Source organism: Ursus arctos, unplaced genomic scaffold, assembly GCF_023065955.2.
Source record: "Ursus arctos isolate Adak ecotype North America unplaced genomic scaffold, UrsArc2.0 scaffold_16, whole genome shotgun sequence".
Lineage (NCBI taxonomy): Eukaryota > Metazoa > Chordata > Mammalia > Carnivora > Ursidae > Ursus > Ursus arctos.
This window is the reverse complement of record NW_026622830.1, coordinates 4,777,456-4,795,700: the sequence shown is the minus strand read 5'-3', so window position 1 is coordinate 4,795,700 and position 18,245 is coordinate 4,777,456. Positions and strand designations below refer to the sequence as shown.

General features: G+C 46.2%; 1 protein-coding gene across 2 annotated transcripts in view; it reads left to right on the top strand.

Moving 5' to 3' along the window:
• The window catches only part of VAPB (VAMP associated protein B and C), a 58,333-nt gene extending 44,822 nt beyond the window's left edge, over positions 1 to 13,511 (top strand). Inside the window, exons 4-6 of one of the 2 annotated variants that reach the window (XM_026503806.4) lie at positions 1,158 to 1,238; positions 3,192 to 3,368; positions 6,124 to 13,511. In XM_026503806.4, coding sequence (XP_026359591.1) covers positions 1,158 to 1,238; positions 3,192 to 3,368; positions 6,124 to 6,282 — 417 coding nt within the window. In that variant the 3' untranslated portion in view covers positions 6,283 to 13,511. The remainder of the gene's footprint in view (positions 1 to 1,157; positions 1,239 to 3,191; positions 3,369 to 6,123) is intronic. The other variant, XM_057312457.1, reaches the window with a different exon arrangement.
• Positions 13,512 to 18,245: the final 4,734 nt, after the last annotated feature.

Below are 18,245 nucleotides of genomic sequence, written 5' to 3'. Positions count from 1 at the left end.
CTGGGTTGTCCCTCTATTGGTGATGCCAAGTTGGATTACTTGGTTAAGATGGTGACTGCCAACTTTCCAGTGTCAAGGCACAGTTGCCCCTCGTGGTTAATAAGTAATCTGTGATACTCTTGAGTAATCAGATACTTGGGAGATCAGGAGAATGTCCTGCTCACCAGCAGTCTCATGGGTGGTTTTTGTGTTCAGTGACGATCCTTGCTTGATGCTCTTTTGACACACACACAGAGGCACACATATGCTAGTGTGTGTGTACAGAGGAGTAGACTAGAATATTGTTTGTAGCTTCTTCACTTACTGTTCTGTGAATCTGCCCTGTGTACTCTTCAGTGTCATTTGAGTGGCATGCTGTTCCACTAAATGGATCTGCCATGATTTGTCAGTTCCTATTGTTCAGCGTAGATTGTTTCCTGGTTTTGGCTCTTGGTACCTGTGTTGCGCTAGCTGCCTCCTGCATGGTCCTGGGGCGAGGGTGGGAGAGTTTCTTTTTTTCCAGTATTGTAACCTTCCTGCTACGCTGGTCTGCAGTTCTCAGCATACCCTGGGATTCCTGCCCTCCACCACCCAAAGGAGGAGGATTAAGCCAGGAGTATATCATCCCAGAGCATGGATTAAGCCAGGAAGGGTGTCCCCACCAGCAGGCTGGAGAGAATGGGGCCAGCCCAGACAGTGGCTTGCTCATAAATGTGCTCCACTGGTACTTGGCCTCGTGCTTCTAAAACCACTCCCAGGTAGTATACACTTACTCTAAGAAGGATGGACCCTACAAAATAAGTTTTTATTTTTCTAAGGAGAGCCAAAGTTACCTTTGACTACTTAGACATAATTTAGAAAGTTCCTTTTCCTTCAGCTGTGGTTGTGTCTGTTCCATGTGCTTCCCACAGACTAGCAACAGGAGTAGCATTGGTTGACTTGGAGGAATCAGGCAGCAGGACTGGGATTTGTGAAGTGTGATAAATATTCAGGAAAGCTAGTGTATTTAATCTTGTCATGTTAAAAATATTGAAATCTCAGCAGACGTGAGTTCTTTATTTGATATACATCAGGGCTTTCTCATTAAGAATATTTTTTTGAAATTGTCAGTTATGGGAAGAAAATTATTCTTCCAGCAGCTTTATAATATCCTGATTATTAAATTTAAATTGTTTTAGTGGAAGGAGGCAAAACCGGAAGACCTTATGGATTCAAAACTTAGATGTGTGTTTGAATTGCCAGCAGAAAATGATAAACCAGTAAGTATGTTTATAGTTAACAATAATTGAATGTTGCAAGCTGATACTTATTTGCATACCATCTCCTGCAAAACCAAGATTTAAGTTGGCAAATTATTTTCCTTCTTCTGATGTCTGATGAAAAAATAAGCTCAAGTCAACAAATAAGTGGGCCTTCATGAAATCAGCCTTTGAGAGACTTGCAGAAAGACAACTAATTGAAACAATTTTTTTTTCTTGAAAAGTGCAACCTGTTGGCTGTTGAAATGTCATAAATCCTAAAGAGCTTCTTTGACTTGGCAAAGTTATAGGTTGCTATAAAGAGTGGGTAAGTCTACAACAGGGAATAATTTGCCGTTTATCATGGTGCTTGATGGACAGGTGGTAAGCTCTCGGGTTCTGTTGTTTCACAGACTGCTGTCTTAGGTCTCCCTGTCTGCTTTTTCCCCTAACACCACCTCACCACCCGCTTAACCCTTCTGCCTCTTTAGTCAAACCTGTTTTTACATTAGGGTTTCTCAACCTCAGCATTATTAACATTGGGGCTGGATCATTCTCTGCCCGTGGGGGCTGTCTTGTACCGTGTAGGGTGTTCAGCAGCGTCCCTGGCCTCTCCTCACTAGGTACCAGTCATCGCCCCTCTCGTGTGACAACCGAAAATGTCTCCAGACATTGCCCATTGTGCGATGGTGGTAGAACTGCTTCCCATTGGGAGTCCCCCCTCCCCCCGCCCCCGTGCTGCCGGAGCGGGTGAGGGAAAGACTAGCTGCCTCCAAGCTGTCAGCTCGCTTTTCTCCGTGAAACCAAGGGACAGACCTCTCATGGCCCTTGCTCGTGACCAGTGGAAGAGAGCAGACTGTATCTGAAATGCTGATTTGGACCTTCCTCCAACTTAGTCAGAAAAGCTTAAATTGTATTAGATAACGCCCTGCAGAATATTCCACTACCCTGGCTGTTAATAGCTGGAGTTGGGAAATTGAAACGCTCGCATTCTGTGAACGTTATCCGTAGCGATCTGCAGGAATGCGTTGATCTGTGCCACCACTACTTAGTGTTTTCTTCCTGCTCAGCGACTGACCGCCATCGTTTTCCTATTTCTTTGAATGGGTAATGGGTTTCTTGTTGTTGTTGATTTTGTCTCTTCCCATTGCACATTTTGTCCTGGGAAGGTCGGTTTAGGAACCTGTGAGACCTGTGCTCTGCTCCTGGCTCTGTGCTGTATCAGCTTCGTAGATGGGGCCTTGCCCTTTGCAGGGCTTCCCTCTTCCCACCTGGCAGATGGAGGGTCGAACTCGAGAGTGCGATAGGGAGAGCTGGTTGTTTTCAGTCTGCTGCGTGGAACCCCCAGGCCAGTGATCCCCAGCACACCTGCCCACCTCCATGCCCTCCCTGGTACCGGCTCCTCCCCAGTCGCTCTCCAGAGACTGTCATGAGTGTCTCGGCAGGGAAGTGGGGGATGTGTAGCTTCCCTCGATTGAAATATTGCAGACACTGAGCGAGTTTCACCTTTAACCCAGCTTCGAAGTTCTGAATTCGTGAAATAAATCGCCCTTTATGTAATGTCCTCCCTGGCCTCCCACCTCCCCTGTCCGGGCCTGTCCTGGGGATGTTGAGGTCTTCCTGGTGACAGTAATTTGTGGCTAATAACTCCTGAGCTTGCACGATTATGATATGCTAATTTTTGCATGGCAGGAATTTGATAGTGCAATCTGCACAGCCCTTTTTCTCTTCCTTTGAAGTATTAGTCTCAGCCGAACTTCATTATTTGCCCTTATCCATAATTTCTGGGGCCCAGTTGCTTTAGATTATTAAGATACTAGATAAAGTGATCCATTTTTAAAATGAATGTGACATTTTACAGTGTGGATGAAACGCTACCACGTGTGGTGTTTGCTGAGAACTACTTTACTTTGCATAAAAAAGTCCTTTATTACATAGTTGGTGACACTTGGGCTTTCATTTATTTCTGAACAGCATGATGTAGAAATAAATAAAATTATACCCACAACTGCATCAAAGACAGAAACACCAACGGTATCTAAAGCTCTGAGTTCTTCTTTGGATGACACTGAAGTTAAGAAGGTGCTGGAAGAGTGTAAGAGGCTGCAGGGGGAAGTGCAGAGGCTCCGGGAGGAGAACAAGCAATTCAAGGTAATGGCGTCTTCTTCTCTTTTCTTTAAGATTTTATTTAAGTAACGTCCACGCCCAGCATGGGGCTCGAACTCACAACCCCGAGATGAAGAGTCACGTGCTCTACCGACTGAACCAGCCAGGTGCCCCAGTGGCGTTTTAATTCCTGCTAGTCTACAGAAAACAGGGGCTTTTCCACTGTGATCTTGGGTGGGAAAGTTGACAAATCCCTTAATTTGTAGAATTGTATTTTCACATTCTTTCCCTAGGGAGGAATTTCTGTGGCTTCCATCAAGTTTTCAAAAGAGCTCTGACACTTTCCCCCCTGCCCCCTAATTAACGAGTGTCCTGAGCAGAGATTTCTCAGCTGTTTAAATTCTTGTTCCGTTGTATTGACATGTTATGATTTAGTCTAAACTCTTCTGTGAAGTAAGGATGGATTGTTACCATCCCCAGTTTATAGATGAGGAGACTGAGAAACAGAGAGGTTAAGTGACTTGCCTGAGTCACACTTCCAGTGAGAATTGAACCCAGGCTTTGTGCCTCAGAGTCCACATCTGTTGCATTCTCCTGCCTCAGCCTGCAGACTCTCGTCCTCTTGTAAGGAAACAAAGCCCCTCTCGCCCTCCCATTAGTGTAAACTGAAGACAGACTCTGAGACTAAACACAGAAGAGCAGTGGTTCTCTTGAATTCACGGTGTCAAGCTACTCCATCCCCAGTGGGTGAGAATCTTTCTTTAGGAGGGTAAATAGGTAATAGGTTCTCTTTTAACACAGGCCTAATTCTGGTTTTTGAAGATTCTAGGTGGGCCTGGGCAGTGGGGTCTCCTCAAACTGTTCACATGGTGATGAGATTGGAGATGGGAGGTTGTCACAGTAGACAGGTGGAGATTATAGGAGGAGAAACCCCAGTCTCCAGCTCGTGGATGTTGACGAGGTGGTCGGCATTGGCGTTAGAAGGTCAGGTTGCGCTGGGTGGTGAAGGGAGGCGGGGTGCACTTCATTTGGCCTTGGCGGCCTGAGCTGTTGTGCCAGGGACTGCTCTCACTTGACTATCTCTGAATCTGTGGTGGTCACAGCATCTCTGGGGCCTCCACTTGCAAAACATGTCTGTGGCCCCTTCCAGCTTTAAAAGTATGTCTGTTTCAGACAAGGTCTTGAAGAGAATGTTTCTGAACATCTGGTCATAGGAACTTCAGGTGCAGCTTAAATCTGAGGCCTGTCTATCCCTTCTTCTCGATCATGCCACTCACCTATGCCCTAGGCTCTCGATCTGGAACCACCATAGCACCAGGCTCACATAATAAATACACTCTGTTCAGTCGACTTCTTCTTTTGTTCTGACAGTGCTGTAGGTACAGGAGAACTGACAGTGTCTGGAGAATGGCATCATCTTCTTTCTTTGCAGTAATCTTGATTTGCCTCCTTCAGTAACTTCTAGTATAGAGTAAGTTATGAAGCTGACACTTTTTGGCTAAAAATCTAAGATATGCCTAAAGCTTCTCCTTGAGTGTATTCCTCTTCAGAAACAGAGTCCTGTGCCGTTTAAAGTGATAAATAGGTAGAAATAGTTTCTATATAAACCCAATAAATGCTGTATTTTGCTGTGCCCGTTTTTTTTTTGAAGTTAATCGAATAACACCAGTCATTTATCACTGTGCAGCGCTATTGGTCATGCCCCATGAGCAGAATATCTTTAAAATATTATCAGACCAATCTTGACGTTAGAAGATTCTTTATCCTGCCAAACACTGATTTCTTGTTTTGTGTTGTTTCATTCTCTGATTTGGCCAACACATTTCCCGAGGCCCTCCCATGTCCCCGGTGCTGCAGGTGCAAACATGGGCTATCCCTGCCACTGAGAAGCTCCCTGCTGACCACAGTAGCTGGGGACACAAATACTGACAACCCGAGTGAGGAGTGGCCCCACAGAGATGGCCACAAGTGCCGTGGAGACTCCGCTCGATGGGCTGGCTGCCTGTGGTCTCCAGGACTGACTAGTTTGGGGATGAGTAGTTGGGGTAATTAGCCAGAGATGCACCTGAGCCCCCGTAGCGAGGCCTTGCTGCGTGCCCTGTTGAGGAGTGTCGACTTGGCCTTGGGAGCAGTAAAGGAAGAACAAATTTCTGCTCCATGCATTAAGTAGAAAATATCCAAGATACGTAGATCAGATTCAGTCACATTTTAATATTCCACATGTCGTGTCTTCTGTCCAGCAGTCTACGTGTAACTCATCAGTCAGAGCTCTGCATCTGAAAGCTTCTGGGCCCCCACTTTGCAGTTTCTTGTGATTTTTATATTTGTGCTTTGGGAAGTGCCTATCATTTCAAAACCTGTGACCTGTGACTAGGGAAGCCTGCTCAGGAGAGGAAAGGAGGACAGAGAAGGTTGGAGTCTGATGTAGGAGAGTGGCCAGGAGGCATAGTCAGAGAGGTGGGTGGTCCCCGGGTGCAAAGGGCCTGGCTGACCCTCTTGGGGGCTTTTTTTTCTTGTAAGTGTTGGGGAATCGAGGCAGGCCTGCTTAGATGTGTGGTATAAAAAGGTGCCTAGCAGTATCATGTAGGTGGGTGGAAGGAAAGAGGGGCTTCTGGCAGCATTTTCTCAGTGGCCTCAAGCCAGTGCCTTCTCTGTGGGATTCAGTTTCTCCCTTTGAAAAATGAGGAGGCTGGCCCACACCGTGTGATTCAGGTCTGTGTACAAGCCCATCCTGCTAGGCTGGACAGTGACTACTGCCGGTGCCTTGGGTTGTCTTTGAAATGTGCGTTTGCTCCCGTAGGAAGAAGATGGACTCCGGATGAGGAAGACCGCGCAGAGCAATAGCCCTGTTCCTGCGTTGGCCGCGGCTGTGAAGGAGGAGGGCCTTAGCGCCCGGCTCCTCGCGCTGGTGGTCTTGTTCTTCATCGTTGGCGTGATCATAGGGAAGATCGCCTTGTAGAGGTGGCAGGCAAAGGGTGGCACACTGGATTGATGGGCCCGCCATACCATGGGGTTTGAATTTATCATAACCATGTGTAAAAAGAAGTTAATGTGTGATGACATCTCACAGGTCTTGCCTTTAAATTACCCCCTCCCTTCGCGTGCGCACGCGTGCACATACACACACACACACACACGCACAATTATAACGTAACAATCTTTTAGAAAGTGAAAAATGTATAGTAAATGATTGGGGGGAAAAGAATGGTCTTTATTAATGACAAGGGAAACCGTGATTAAATTGTAATGGCATGTTGTAAGTGTCACTTTAAACATTTGTAGCCTTGGTACATGTGGCTGGGTTGATTACCTCTCTTAGAACAAGACACTCTTCCTGCCTGTTGGTGCTGGCCCTTGGGGAGTGGGAGCCCAGTGCGGCGGGGAGGGCCGTCACCTCCACGTAGCAACCCCCACCTGTTCCCTCAGCCCCGGGCTGCCGCTCCACATTCCGCTCTGCTCTGCTCTGCTCTGCCCCTGGCTGTTGGTTCCTTGGGACTGATGAACAGGGTCAGAGGCCAATGGCATTGTGCTGTGGTGGCGCCGGATCTGCCTGTCGGGAGCGGGAGGCGGATGCTGACCGACTGACCCAATACTTTGGAAATGAAAGTCAATGCTTTGTTCTCTCTTAAAGGGACCAAGCTAAATTACTGTTGGTTCATGTAGTGAGATTGAATTGTTATTCAGAAATGTTTAATGCATATTTAACTTATTTAATGTATCTCATCTCATGTTTCCTTATTGCCACAAGATTTATAATTAATGCTGTGGCCTAAAGATCACCTTTGCTACCTAATGCCGGTGGGTGATGCTGGCATTGCTGCTGGAGGGCCGTGGGCTCCTTTCTCTGTGGAGGTTCTGGGCTCTCCATACACGTGGAGGTGTGGTTGGTTTGAATGTTGGAGAACAGCTGCCAGGAAGTGTTTCTCTGTGTAAATAAATAACCACCGTCAAAGAGAGGGAAGTTCTTAGTACAGCAGTGAACTCTGTTACCCTTTCAAATGGAGAAGACTAGCCGATCTTCTGTTCCTTCATTGCCCCTCCGCCACCACGCCTACTTCCAGCACGTGTGCCCCTGGTCTGGTCCCGACCTTTCCCATGTGACCCTCGCTCGGAATGGGGCGCCAGAATGGTAGCAGACAGGGAACCAGGTGGGTGGGGCGGGGGAGGGGTGAGAGGCCCTTCAGATAATCGTCGAGTAGTGATGGAGAGTTTGACTGTAAATGAATTTTATGCCATAAAAGACCAATCCAATTCTGTTTGACTATGTAGCATCTTAAAAAGAAAAAAAAATTAAAATAAAGCCCCAGAATTAAGAGTTCTTTTGTCATTTTGTCACAGTTGCTATAGGGGGGAAATTATTATTCTTATCCTCATTATTATTTTGTTATTGGAAGGTTGGTTCTAAAATGAGCCCTATCAATGAGAAATACATATGTTTAATGACTTGAATACATATATATATACACACATATACACGTGTGTGTGTGTGTATATATATATATATATATATATACACACAGTATGTAACGTACGTGTGTGTGTGTGTGTGTGTGTGTGTGTGTGTGTGTGTGGTTGGCTTCAACTGAGAGTATAAAATAAAACTGAGATCTGAGGCAGCCAGTCACCCTTGCCCTCCCACCGTTCTGCCCTCAGTAGAAAGAAAGCTCTCCTCTGGGTCAAGGAGCCGTGCAGGAAAGATGAGGGGTAAGCCTGCTGAGCACGGCTCCAGGAGTGGGTGGGTTTGAAAAGACAAATTCATCGGAAGGGAGACAGTTCTTAGAAGTCACATTGAGTCACAGTCCTCCTGAGCTTGGCCTGGGTGGAAGGGCCTTGGTTCTGGCCTGAGGACCTGATCAGGGACCTAGAGACTGGGAGCTGGGTGTCTGCGGCCTACGGAAGTAGCATCTGTCCTCATGAGAAGTGACTGTGTCCCAAGTGCTCCCAGGGAACATGGAGTAGACCCAGTTGGCCGCCACACGCCTGGTGCTCCGACGGCATTGAGTGCGTGCACTTGGAGGGCTGCCGGAGTAGAAGTTCGTCTCCAGTGTTATGTTGTCCACATGGATCCAGGGACTTAGGGAACGAGGTGAAAAGACTGTGCCTTCTCCCATTAATTTTCTGTAAGTGGACTGCAGTCCAAGTGTGGGAGCTGCAGCAAACCCATCATGATAGCTTCCAGCCCCTCATAGCCTCGAAAGGACCAGGGTTAGGAGGGTCTTGGACTGTTCCTGGGAGTGCGGCATAGCCCCATTTCTCTGGAGCAGGGCTCTGCAGACTTTTTCTCAAGAGGTGTGGCTGTGTGTTCCCAGAAAATGTGATTCACAGAAACAGCTGGTGGGGTTTGGCGACTGAGGCTGGAACTTGCCCACACTTGCACTGGGGCAGCTGAGCTCTTGAAAAGAGTGCCTCGGGTATCTGTTCTGTTCTAGGACTTGGGAAGTGACTTTGTGTTTGGTGTATATGCAGGAGATGGCATTCAGCTTGTCAGAAGATGTGGGCTTTTGTTTGTAGCTGAAAATCAGAATTTAAAATCCAGAGTTGTCTTCTTTCTAACTGATCATCCTGTAAAATCTTTCTCCTTTAGAGGCTAAGATTGAGTGAACGCATGTTAGTTTATGGAGCGTTTTGACTGAGCAGAAGAAGGGAACTCCCCAGGGAGAGAAGGAAGGTAATGATGGGGAGATTGGAGATTACGTAAATCATCCAGTCAGAAAGGAGTGTGCTGGGAGAGGGAGAGTGTACCACACAGCACTGCTCAGGGTCAGGGGCCGTTTGAAGAGCGACAGACACTCCAGATCTCAGACCTGGAGGAACTTGCACCTTTTGAGTGTCTGTCTTGGAATGAGGAAAGAGGAAGCATGAGAGTAAGGCAGAGGGTAGAAGTGTGGTTCCGTCACGTGGCCTGGCCTGTCTCAAGAGGAAAAGAGTCAAATAATCAGAATAAACTGGCCCGGCATGAGCAAGGCTGACTCCAGCAAGGGTGCTGGTCAGGAAGTGAGCCCGAGCGGTCCGTGGTCAGGCCACCCTCCTGCCTGCCGCCTCGGGCACTGCTGTATAGCACCCCTGAGAGCAGTGCCTTTGTTTTAGAAATCTGCCACTGAGCCCACAAATATATAAGAGATGTAAGCAGTAGCAGAGTCCTGTAAATCTTTATTGATTGAATTTTTAAATTGATAATTTAAGCTCCCTCCGCACAATACAAAAAACTTCTTAAAGACAGCAGGCTGTATTATTTGTAGGTATGAAGACCCAGCTTTAATTTTTTTTTCCTTCTCCTAGTTTGCATGTTTTTCCCCCTCTAGTCTTCTAAATTGCTGGCACCAGCAGTAATAAATACTGATAAAATCAAAATTGATTTTTACCAGTGAACAGTTTATGCCCAGAGAGACGGCTTATACCTACATAACACAGAAGGGGGAAAAATGAGGAACCTCCAGTGATCCGTGAAAACCTAAACGCTTTCAAACAAATCCCAGGAACAGAACTGCTATCCAAAGATATCAGTGGGGACTTGCAGGCTGTGTTGGGTCAGATATAACTGAATGCGGTGATAGCTCAGCTAAATAGCCTTTCAAACTAATTTGAAAACAAACTCTGTGTGTGTGTGTGTGTGTGTGTGTGTGTGTGTGTGAGTGTGTGTGTGTGTGTGTGTGTGTAGCATATGTACCATATGTAAGTAGCTTAACATTTTTCAAATGGTGCCTATATTTTTTGCACACACAAATCTTTATATTTGCAAACTCAGAAATCTGTGTCAGAATACAATACCATTTGTCATTTTCAGTCCCTTCTCTAAACTGGACCATTTACAAGTTTCTGGTTATGGTTTGTGAAATTCTTGGTTTGAAAGAAAAAAATAAGGAGAGAGCTGGGACTCAGGCATCCTCATCACCGTGAGCACTGACGGTCCACCTGGGAGCCCTCCTCAGGTGAAGAGGCCGCTGCGCCCCCTGCTGGCGATGGCAGCTCACTGAGAGCGTCTCGCAGGGTCCCCGGGGTCCAGGGTGGCCTCCCCTGCCCCGGTCCGTGGAGTCCGTCTGGTTAGAGAAGGAGCAGAACTAGGTCCAACTCTGGAGTTATCCAAAGTGACCACTCCGAGGGGTCGTCTCAGTTAAGTGTGGCCATGTTTGCTGTTGCTGGGTGTGAATGCTTTCAAAGATCAGAAGAAAGGGACCTGTTCTTAGAAAGTCCCCTGACGAGTAGAGGGATGTCTCCAGTTCCTGCACCCAGATCTGCTAAAGCCTGTGATTACTGTCTGGTGCTTGAAGGTAGTTCAGGGACCACACGTGCCTCCTGTCGAGTGGGGCCCTCGGGGTTTCCCTGGCCTGATTGGGTTTGTGGAAGGCTTGTTTTCTTTTTTAATCTTCCTCAGACGGAGCTGCTTTGACAGGAACCTTTTAGGGAAAGTTGCTATTGTTCCAGTGCTCCCTCTGCCTTGTGCAGAGCACTTTCAGAATGTTCGTTCACAACAGCTGTGACCCGGGGGCGGGGAGCGGGGGATGAGGGCTCTGTTTTGCACAAGAGGAAATGAAGTCTCCAAGAGGTTACATTGAGCAACTTCTTAGAGCCTCTCATTCTGAATGAAGTCGGTCTCGGAGGAGGCTGCGATGAGGCCGGGATGGCTAAGACAGGGTCTGGACCACGGTCCCACTCAGGAGCAATGTGGAGGCTCTGGTGAGTGACCTTGCAGTCTCAGCCACTCAGACCACTTGTACCCCTTTTCTGTGCTTGCCTTCGTGCCTCGTACAGTTATTCTAAAGACGAAGTGGACAGAATCCGGACACGCATTGAGATGCTTTTTTATTTTTCTTTTTGAAACCAAACCACTTCAGACAGTGAAGAAAATGTGCGTTTTCCATTTTCTCGTTGCCTGAAGATCTCTGCCTGATGATCATGGGGAGTGAATTTGGGGGCTGCAGAAAGAGAACGCCCAGTCTGTGTCAGCGAGGCAGTGACGAGGATGCTTTCTGTGGGGCTTTACATAACTTGTAAATTAAACGTGAAGCGAGGGCAGGTCATTAAAATTGGTATCACAGACGTGGCCTGCCCAGGTTTAAGAAGCCCAGCTGCGAGCCTCAGACCTCTCCCCGAATTAGCGCTGCCCTTCTCTGGGAAATCGTGGAAGGGAGCAAGTCCCAGCAGACCCTGGTGAGGAGCAACAGCCCAGAGGCGGGCCTGGGAGGCTGTGAAAACGGGCCTCCAGCGAGACTCCCAACCCTCTCACTCCTGTGCCCGAGTCTTATCTGCCACACACAGTCCACGGGCTTCACCTCCAAGCCTGTCATTCGGGGTACATGATCCCCCCACCCCCCCAGCCAACACCCTGCAGGGGGATCCAGACCTCTCTCCACGGGGTGTTAGCAACATCCTCTGTGCCCCCGGAAAATAAGGTTTCGTTTTACTTACTTTCATTACAGCGGTATTTTGGAAAATTTAGAAGACATGAACACACAGGAGCGGTTGTGTATAATAGTTACAAGTGAAACCCATGGAGGTAGATGAGAGGTTGTCTTGAGCAATATAATTACTTCAGATTTTTTTCCTAATGGAATTAATTCATTAGAAAATGTCTGCATCGACTCCGTAGAAGAGGAAGAAAAAGCTAGCAACAAAAACATAGCTATTACCTAACTTGCCGTAGATATTTGCAATCATGATACCTTGGAATGTTGCCACAATATGGATTGCTTTGATTAAAAGATGTCAGTTGAATAAAACAGTACCATGGGATAATAGTTTTCTGCTGCTAGATAAATGCTAATGTTTATTTTTAAACCAGGAAACATTGATCCTGTGACAATGCCCTATTAGAATTACTTTATTATACCACAGGGTTGATGTATATTTAATCATTCGGCTAATGGACATGGGTGCAGGACTGCCATGCGCTCGCTGCATTCTGACGGGTGCCCGGAGCATGGCCCGGCTACCGCAGGCCGAGCCACCCGGAGTGTCCGCGTCACCCCTGCCCAGCACCGCGGCTGGCCCCAGCAGCACAGGAGACCATTTACTTTTTGTTTCCCTTCAGGACATGCCAACTAGGGTAGACAAATCCCATAGCTCAGCACAGTTTCATTAAGGCTTAGTGCTAACAAGGATGCATAGCTTTTTGTGACTTAAAACAATGATAAACTAGCATGCATGTTTCTCACGTCGACTCGATGGTTTTCCATGTGATACGAAAAGGTCTGGTGCTTTCTATGAACCGGACACCTGCATTCCCATCTTTCTTTTGTACTTTGGACGTCAACTACGTTCGGCTGTGGCCCTCCAACTGCGGCATTCATTGAAAGTGAGGTTTTTCCGTTGACTCTTCTAGCTGGATTCAGAGGTCAGAATTTATTGTCTGCATTCCCGACACCGTGTGTACAAGAACTGCTTGTCCTCAGCGTTCACGTATTTAGCAAACATTTATCGGTTTACCTTCTGTGTGTTAGCTACTGTAGACGTGGAGGAACTAATCAACAGGAGTGATTTGTTTTTGTGCGTTTCATTCATAAGCAGCCTCAATAAAGTGATTCAAGCTTATGTGTAGAGAGCAGACTGCAAAGTACATTTGGTTCTCATTTCTGCTGCTAGTGTTTCCTTTTTAAAGAATTTATAAACTGCTGCGATTTGGAACTTCCTATAAGAAACTCAGTGATCTATTTAAATGTTCCCTTTACCTCCTCTGTCCTTTGTGAGTAAGGAAGTCATTTTCATGGTGCACACTGTCCCCCTCTGCTATACAGCTTTCTCCCTGTCTTGTGGGGGGGGGGAATCTCTGCAGTTTGTGGTGTGTGTTTTTATTCTGACTTCAATGTACATTAACATTTTGGGGATGGAGTCTTTTAAGAGCTGTCTTAGAATGCTATCGTTTTCATAATTTTTCTTTTCTGTATTTTAAGTTGTACTTCCTGCTTTGACAGAGAATTCATTTAAAAAGTTGGTGCAGGAAAGGACTCTTTATCATCACCCATTCTGGTTATCTGATATGTAATAAATTCATGGTTTTATGGCTGACTTTACATTTCCCGGAGGGAAGGAGATGTATTTCTGCAGTGTCCAGATCGAAAGAGCCATTCAGAGCGTGTTCTCACATGTTCCGCCGTGTCGGCCTGATGAAACCCGCCCTGCCAAGGCATAAACTTTTGTACTAGCTGTCTCCGTATTCTGTTCAATAAATTCTGTGCTCTGAATATATTTAAAGGATGCTTCAGTGTAAAATTATTTTGAATGGATGGCTTAAGAGCATTTAGATATGCTTTAGAGAACATACCAGAGCCCATCGCTTTGCTCTGCCACTGATTCTTAGGAACATAAAATTGGTTTAAAACGAAACATCATAGATATCTGGTGTGACGGAAACAGACCGAAGGGATGACTTAGGTCAACTTCCTCATTTTCCTGATGAGGAAACTTCTGCCCCCGGAGCCTCAGTGTGGGAGCCAGGCACGCATTCCTGTGCTTTCCTGCGTGTCGGTGGGGTGGGGAGGGTTTGTCACCAATCGATGGAGTCCTGACTGGTGGAGATGCTTCCAAGTTTGCAAAGGGGGCGGCCTGTCTGTAAGCAATGGTGGATAGTTCTCCATCTTACAGTGTTATCTTTGTAGAACGTTGATGACAACATTTTAACTTCTTTTGAAAAAGTAACACCTGCAAACGGTAAGACTTGACACCAGTCCAAAAGACGGCACAAAGACCCCCCCCCCAGGCCCAATCCCACTGCCCTTCCCCAGAGACTCCTGATTGTCCCGTTTCCTGTTTGCCTCTTTCCAGAGATGCTCTCTGCACGTGTGTCCGAGCATGCACAGCCCCGTGTTTCCTTACACATGCAGTACATGCAGCCCGCCCTGTCGTGAATGTTTTTTGACTTTGTAATATGTCAGAGATCATGTCCGCACACATTTTCTTAATGGCTCTGTCGTTTTCCTCTGTGACATGCCCGTAATTGACTTAACCAGCCCTCCATAGAGGTGCACTTCACGCGCTTCTAGTCTTGACTGCTATAAACACAGCTACAGCAATACCCCTGCACACAAGCAAGAATGATGTGGCACAGTTGCTAGAGGAGAAATGGCTGAGTCAAAGGGTGTCTGCATTTTAAATTTTGTCCCGTGACTTCCCCACCGGCTGCCGCGGAGAACATTCCAGCTCCTCAGCACTGTTTACCTCCCCCTCCCCTAGCACGTTGCCATGTCTGATTTTTGCATTTCTTTGCTCACATGGAAAGGGCACACAGTTTCTTGGTTTCAGTCCACAGTTCTTTGCATGAGGTCGAGCAGCTTGTACATGTAAAGGTCGTTTGAACACACGTGAAGACCTGGAATGATGGAAGTTTAATGGAAGGGGAGTCTTAACCACAGAAAGGGCCAGTGGTAGAACAGCAGAAATGCAGTTCTAAAGGGGTACATTTATGAATGTGGAAATAGGAACATACAGTATTTTACTCCTGGGAAAACCGCTTGCTGCAGAGGGTATAGAAATGGATTGGGCAGGGGGCGATAAATAAGGCTTTATTGCCAACTGATCAGATTCTCATTCCTGACCTCTGCTAGCGACGTCCCGATGGTGTTGGTCTAAATGAGCATATCCTCTTGCTTCCTAGGGGTCCTTATCACAGAGGGCAGAAGTGAGGCACATTTCAGTGTCTCAGACCATGGGGAGTTCTGGAAGAGGGACTAGAAATAGTGGTCATCCTTAAAGCTGTGAAGTACAGGTGTTTTCTACTCAACAAACGGAGTCTTTCTAGCATTATCTCTCATTATCGTCTCATTGTTAGTGCATCAAGAAGACAGATGCCGCCTGGGAAGTTGCTGGGGTCCTGCAATGGGGGAGACCTGCACTTAGAGTGGAGGCTTTACCTTGTCCAAGTAGAACTTCTCTTTCTGTTTTCTTAGCAATGCTTAACCACTAAAATCACTTCAAAGAAAAAAAGAGTAAAAATTTGGAGAAACACAAAATTAGTGTTACGGACTTTTTGAAAAATGTACCTTTATGCTACTTCAAAAATGTTAGGAAAATGTGTACGGAAGGCAGGAGGCTTTTAAAAGTCAGGCCAAGACCCCTTGTTATATTTCAGCCCCTGCCTTGCAGTCACATGGCCAGTCCTAAATGCGACTCCAAAGCACAGAAAGTGTTTTCTGTTCGTAATGATAAAACCATCAGAAGGTATCCATCTGGTCGCTGTGTGAGGAGGGGCTGACAGCTCACGGCCGGCTCTTTGGGCATTTTCTTCTGTGTTTCCCTCAGCCTCAGACCCTGAGAACGAGTCTAATTTGTACAAACCACTGCTACCCCCACCTCCACCCTGGGACGCCTGCACAAGGGCACCCTCCCTGCTCCACCACCCCTGTCCCCCAAGGACTTTGAAACCTCTCTTGCCATAGTCTGTCCTTACTGGATTGAAAGCAATTTGAAGGGAAGTTCTAGGTTTTGCTGTTGGATTTGGTTTTGCAGTGGTTTTTTTTTCTTCTGAGTTTTTATTTAAATTCCAGATAGCTAACATACAGTGTTACGTTAGTTTTAGATGTACAATACAGCACTTCCATGCGTCACCATACGTCATCGTGACAAGTGCCCTCCTTCATCCCCATTCCCTGTTTCCCTATCCCCACGCCCCCCTTGGAACCGCCAGTATGTTCTCTGTAGTTAAGAGTCTATTTCTTGGTTTTCTGCTGTCTTTTTTCCCCTTTGCTCATTTGTTTTGTTTCTTAAATTCCACAGATGAGTGAAATCATATGGTATTTGTCTTTCTGTGACTGACTTATTTTGCTTTGCATAATATTCTCTAGCTCTGTCTGTCGCATTGCGAATGGCAAGATTTCACTCTTTTTTTGTGGCCGAGTAATGTTCCCTCGTATATGTATATACCATATTTATCTATTCATCTATCGATGGACACTTAGGTTGTATTCATAATTTGGCTCATTGTAAATAATGTTGCTATAACCATCAGGGTGCATGTATCCCTTTGAATTAGTGTTTCTGTATCTTTGGGTAAATACGTAGTGGTGCAATTGCTGGATCATAGAATAGTTCTATTTTTAACTTTTGAGGACCCTCCACACTGTTTGCCACAGTGGCTGCACCAGCTTGCCTTCCCACGAACAGTGTATGAGGGTTCCTTTTTCTCCACATCCCTGCCAACATGTGGTGTTTCTTGTGTTGTTGATTTTAGCCATTCCGACAGGTGTGAGTGAAGTGGTATCTCTTTGTGGTTTTGATTTGCATTTTCCTGGCGATGAGTGGTGTTGAGCATCTTTCCATGTGTCGTGTGTTTTGCAGCATTTTTATTTTTATTTTTATTTTTTTTTAAAGATTTTATTTATTTATTTGACAGAGATAGAGACAGCCAGCGAGAGAGGGAACACAAGCAGGGGGAGTGGGAGAGGAAGAAGCAGGCTCCTAGTGGAAGAGCCTGATGTGGGGCTCGATCCCATAATGCCGGGATCACTCCCTGAGCCGAAGGCAGACGCTTAACCGCTGCGTCACCCAGGCGCCCCTTGCAGCATTTTTAATTTTACCTTTTACCAAAACATTTCGTGTGCATCGTGTAAAATTCAAAGTAGTTCTAGCAGGCTTGTAGTGAGAACCAGCGCCTCCCGGCACTGTGCCTCCCCTTCCTAGAGGCAGCCATGTTAGTGCTGTCTTCTGGTATTAACATCTGTATTTCTCAGTCCTGTGGCTATATTACTTTTCTTGAGTTTTCACTTCTAGATCTTATCTGTTGATTTCCTTCTAAGGAGGGTAAGGATTTGGCTTCAATAACCTTTCTCTCCACCTCTGGCTGAAGCACAGTCAGTCTCCTTCCCCTCCCTCTCATACTGTTATGGCACGATTTTTGGCTATGACAGTATCCTTTTGCTTGAGGAAGACTTAAATGTTGTTCGCAGCAAGGTATTTTATATTTCCCTTTTATACATAAGCCTTCTCTCCCTGTTTAGTTTCTTATATAGCTTTCATTAATTCAGCCCCAGACTCTGACAGAAGTGTAAGACCATTCACACATTTGGTACTCTGTGATTCTTACGTATTTTCTCGGGAAGGTCCGTCCTGGAGCATTCTGTTCTCTTGCTACTCTCTGGTCCGATTGGTCTCCAGACCTGCTGCCTGGCTCTCATCCCAGGAAGGCCCTTCCTTCACCATCATCTGGGGAATTCCCTTTGTTCTCTTCTGGGTGGATCTCCCTGTTTTCTGGATCTCTAGCTTCCTCTTTCTTGTTTTACCTCCTTGTTGTGGTGGAGTACAACCTTAAGCTGGTTTCTGAGAAAGGAGTGTGTGGGAGATAACTTTTCTGAGAACTTTACGCATCTGAACGTGTTCCATTCTGCCCTCCCACTTAATTGATAGTTGTGCTGGGTATAAAAAATCAAGGTTGGAACTCATGTTGAGGATTTTGAGAACATTTGCTGGTTGCCAGCTTCCAGGGTTGCCCTTAAGAAGTTTAATACCATTAACTCCTGATCCTTTTTTTTTTTAATTTAATTTCTAAAGAAATTCAGCTTGAAGTTCCAACTTTGTCTTGATTTGTCTGTCATCATATTTATAATTTTCAAGAATCCTTTCCTTTCTCAATACTATTATTTGTATTTAACAACCTGCTCTTGCTAGGTGTATACTTTTCACTGAGGATATTCTAGTTGCTATTGTTCTTCTCCTCCTCCTCCCTCCCCCTCCTCCCCCTACTCCTCCCCCTCCTCCCTTTCCTCCCCTTCCTCTTCCTCCTCCTCTTCTTCCTCTTCTTCTTCTTCTTCTTCTTGTTCTCGTTCTTGTTCTGTAAGTAAGAGGGACTGAAAAATGTTGATGGTCTTTAAAAGGTTGGCATTATTTTCACCAAGGTTGGTATAGTCCTTTTTGTTGTTCTGTCCCCTGCATCATCTGCTTCTTACTGGTCACTTTGGGGTAGGTTTTTGTCTCTCACATTTTGGAGGCTTTCTTAAA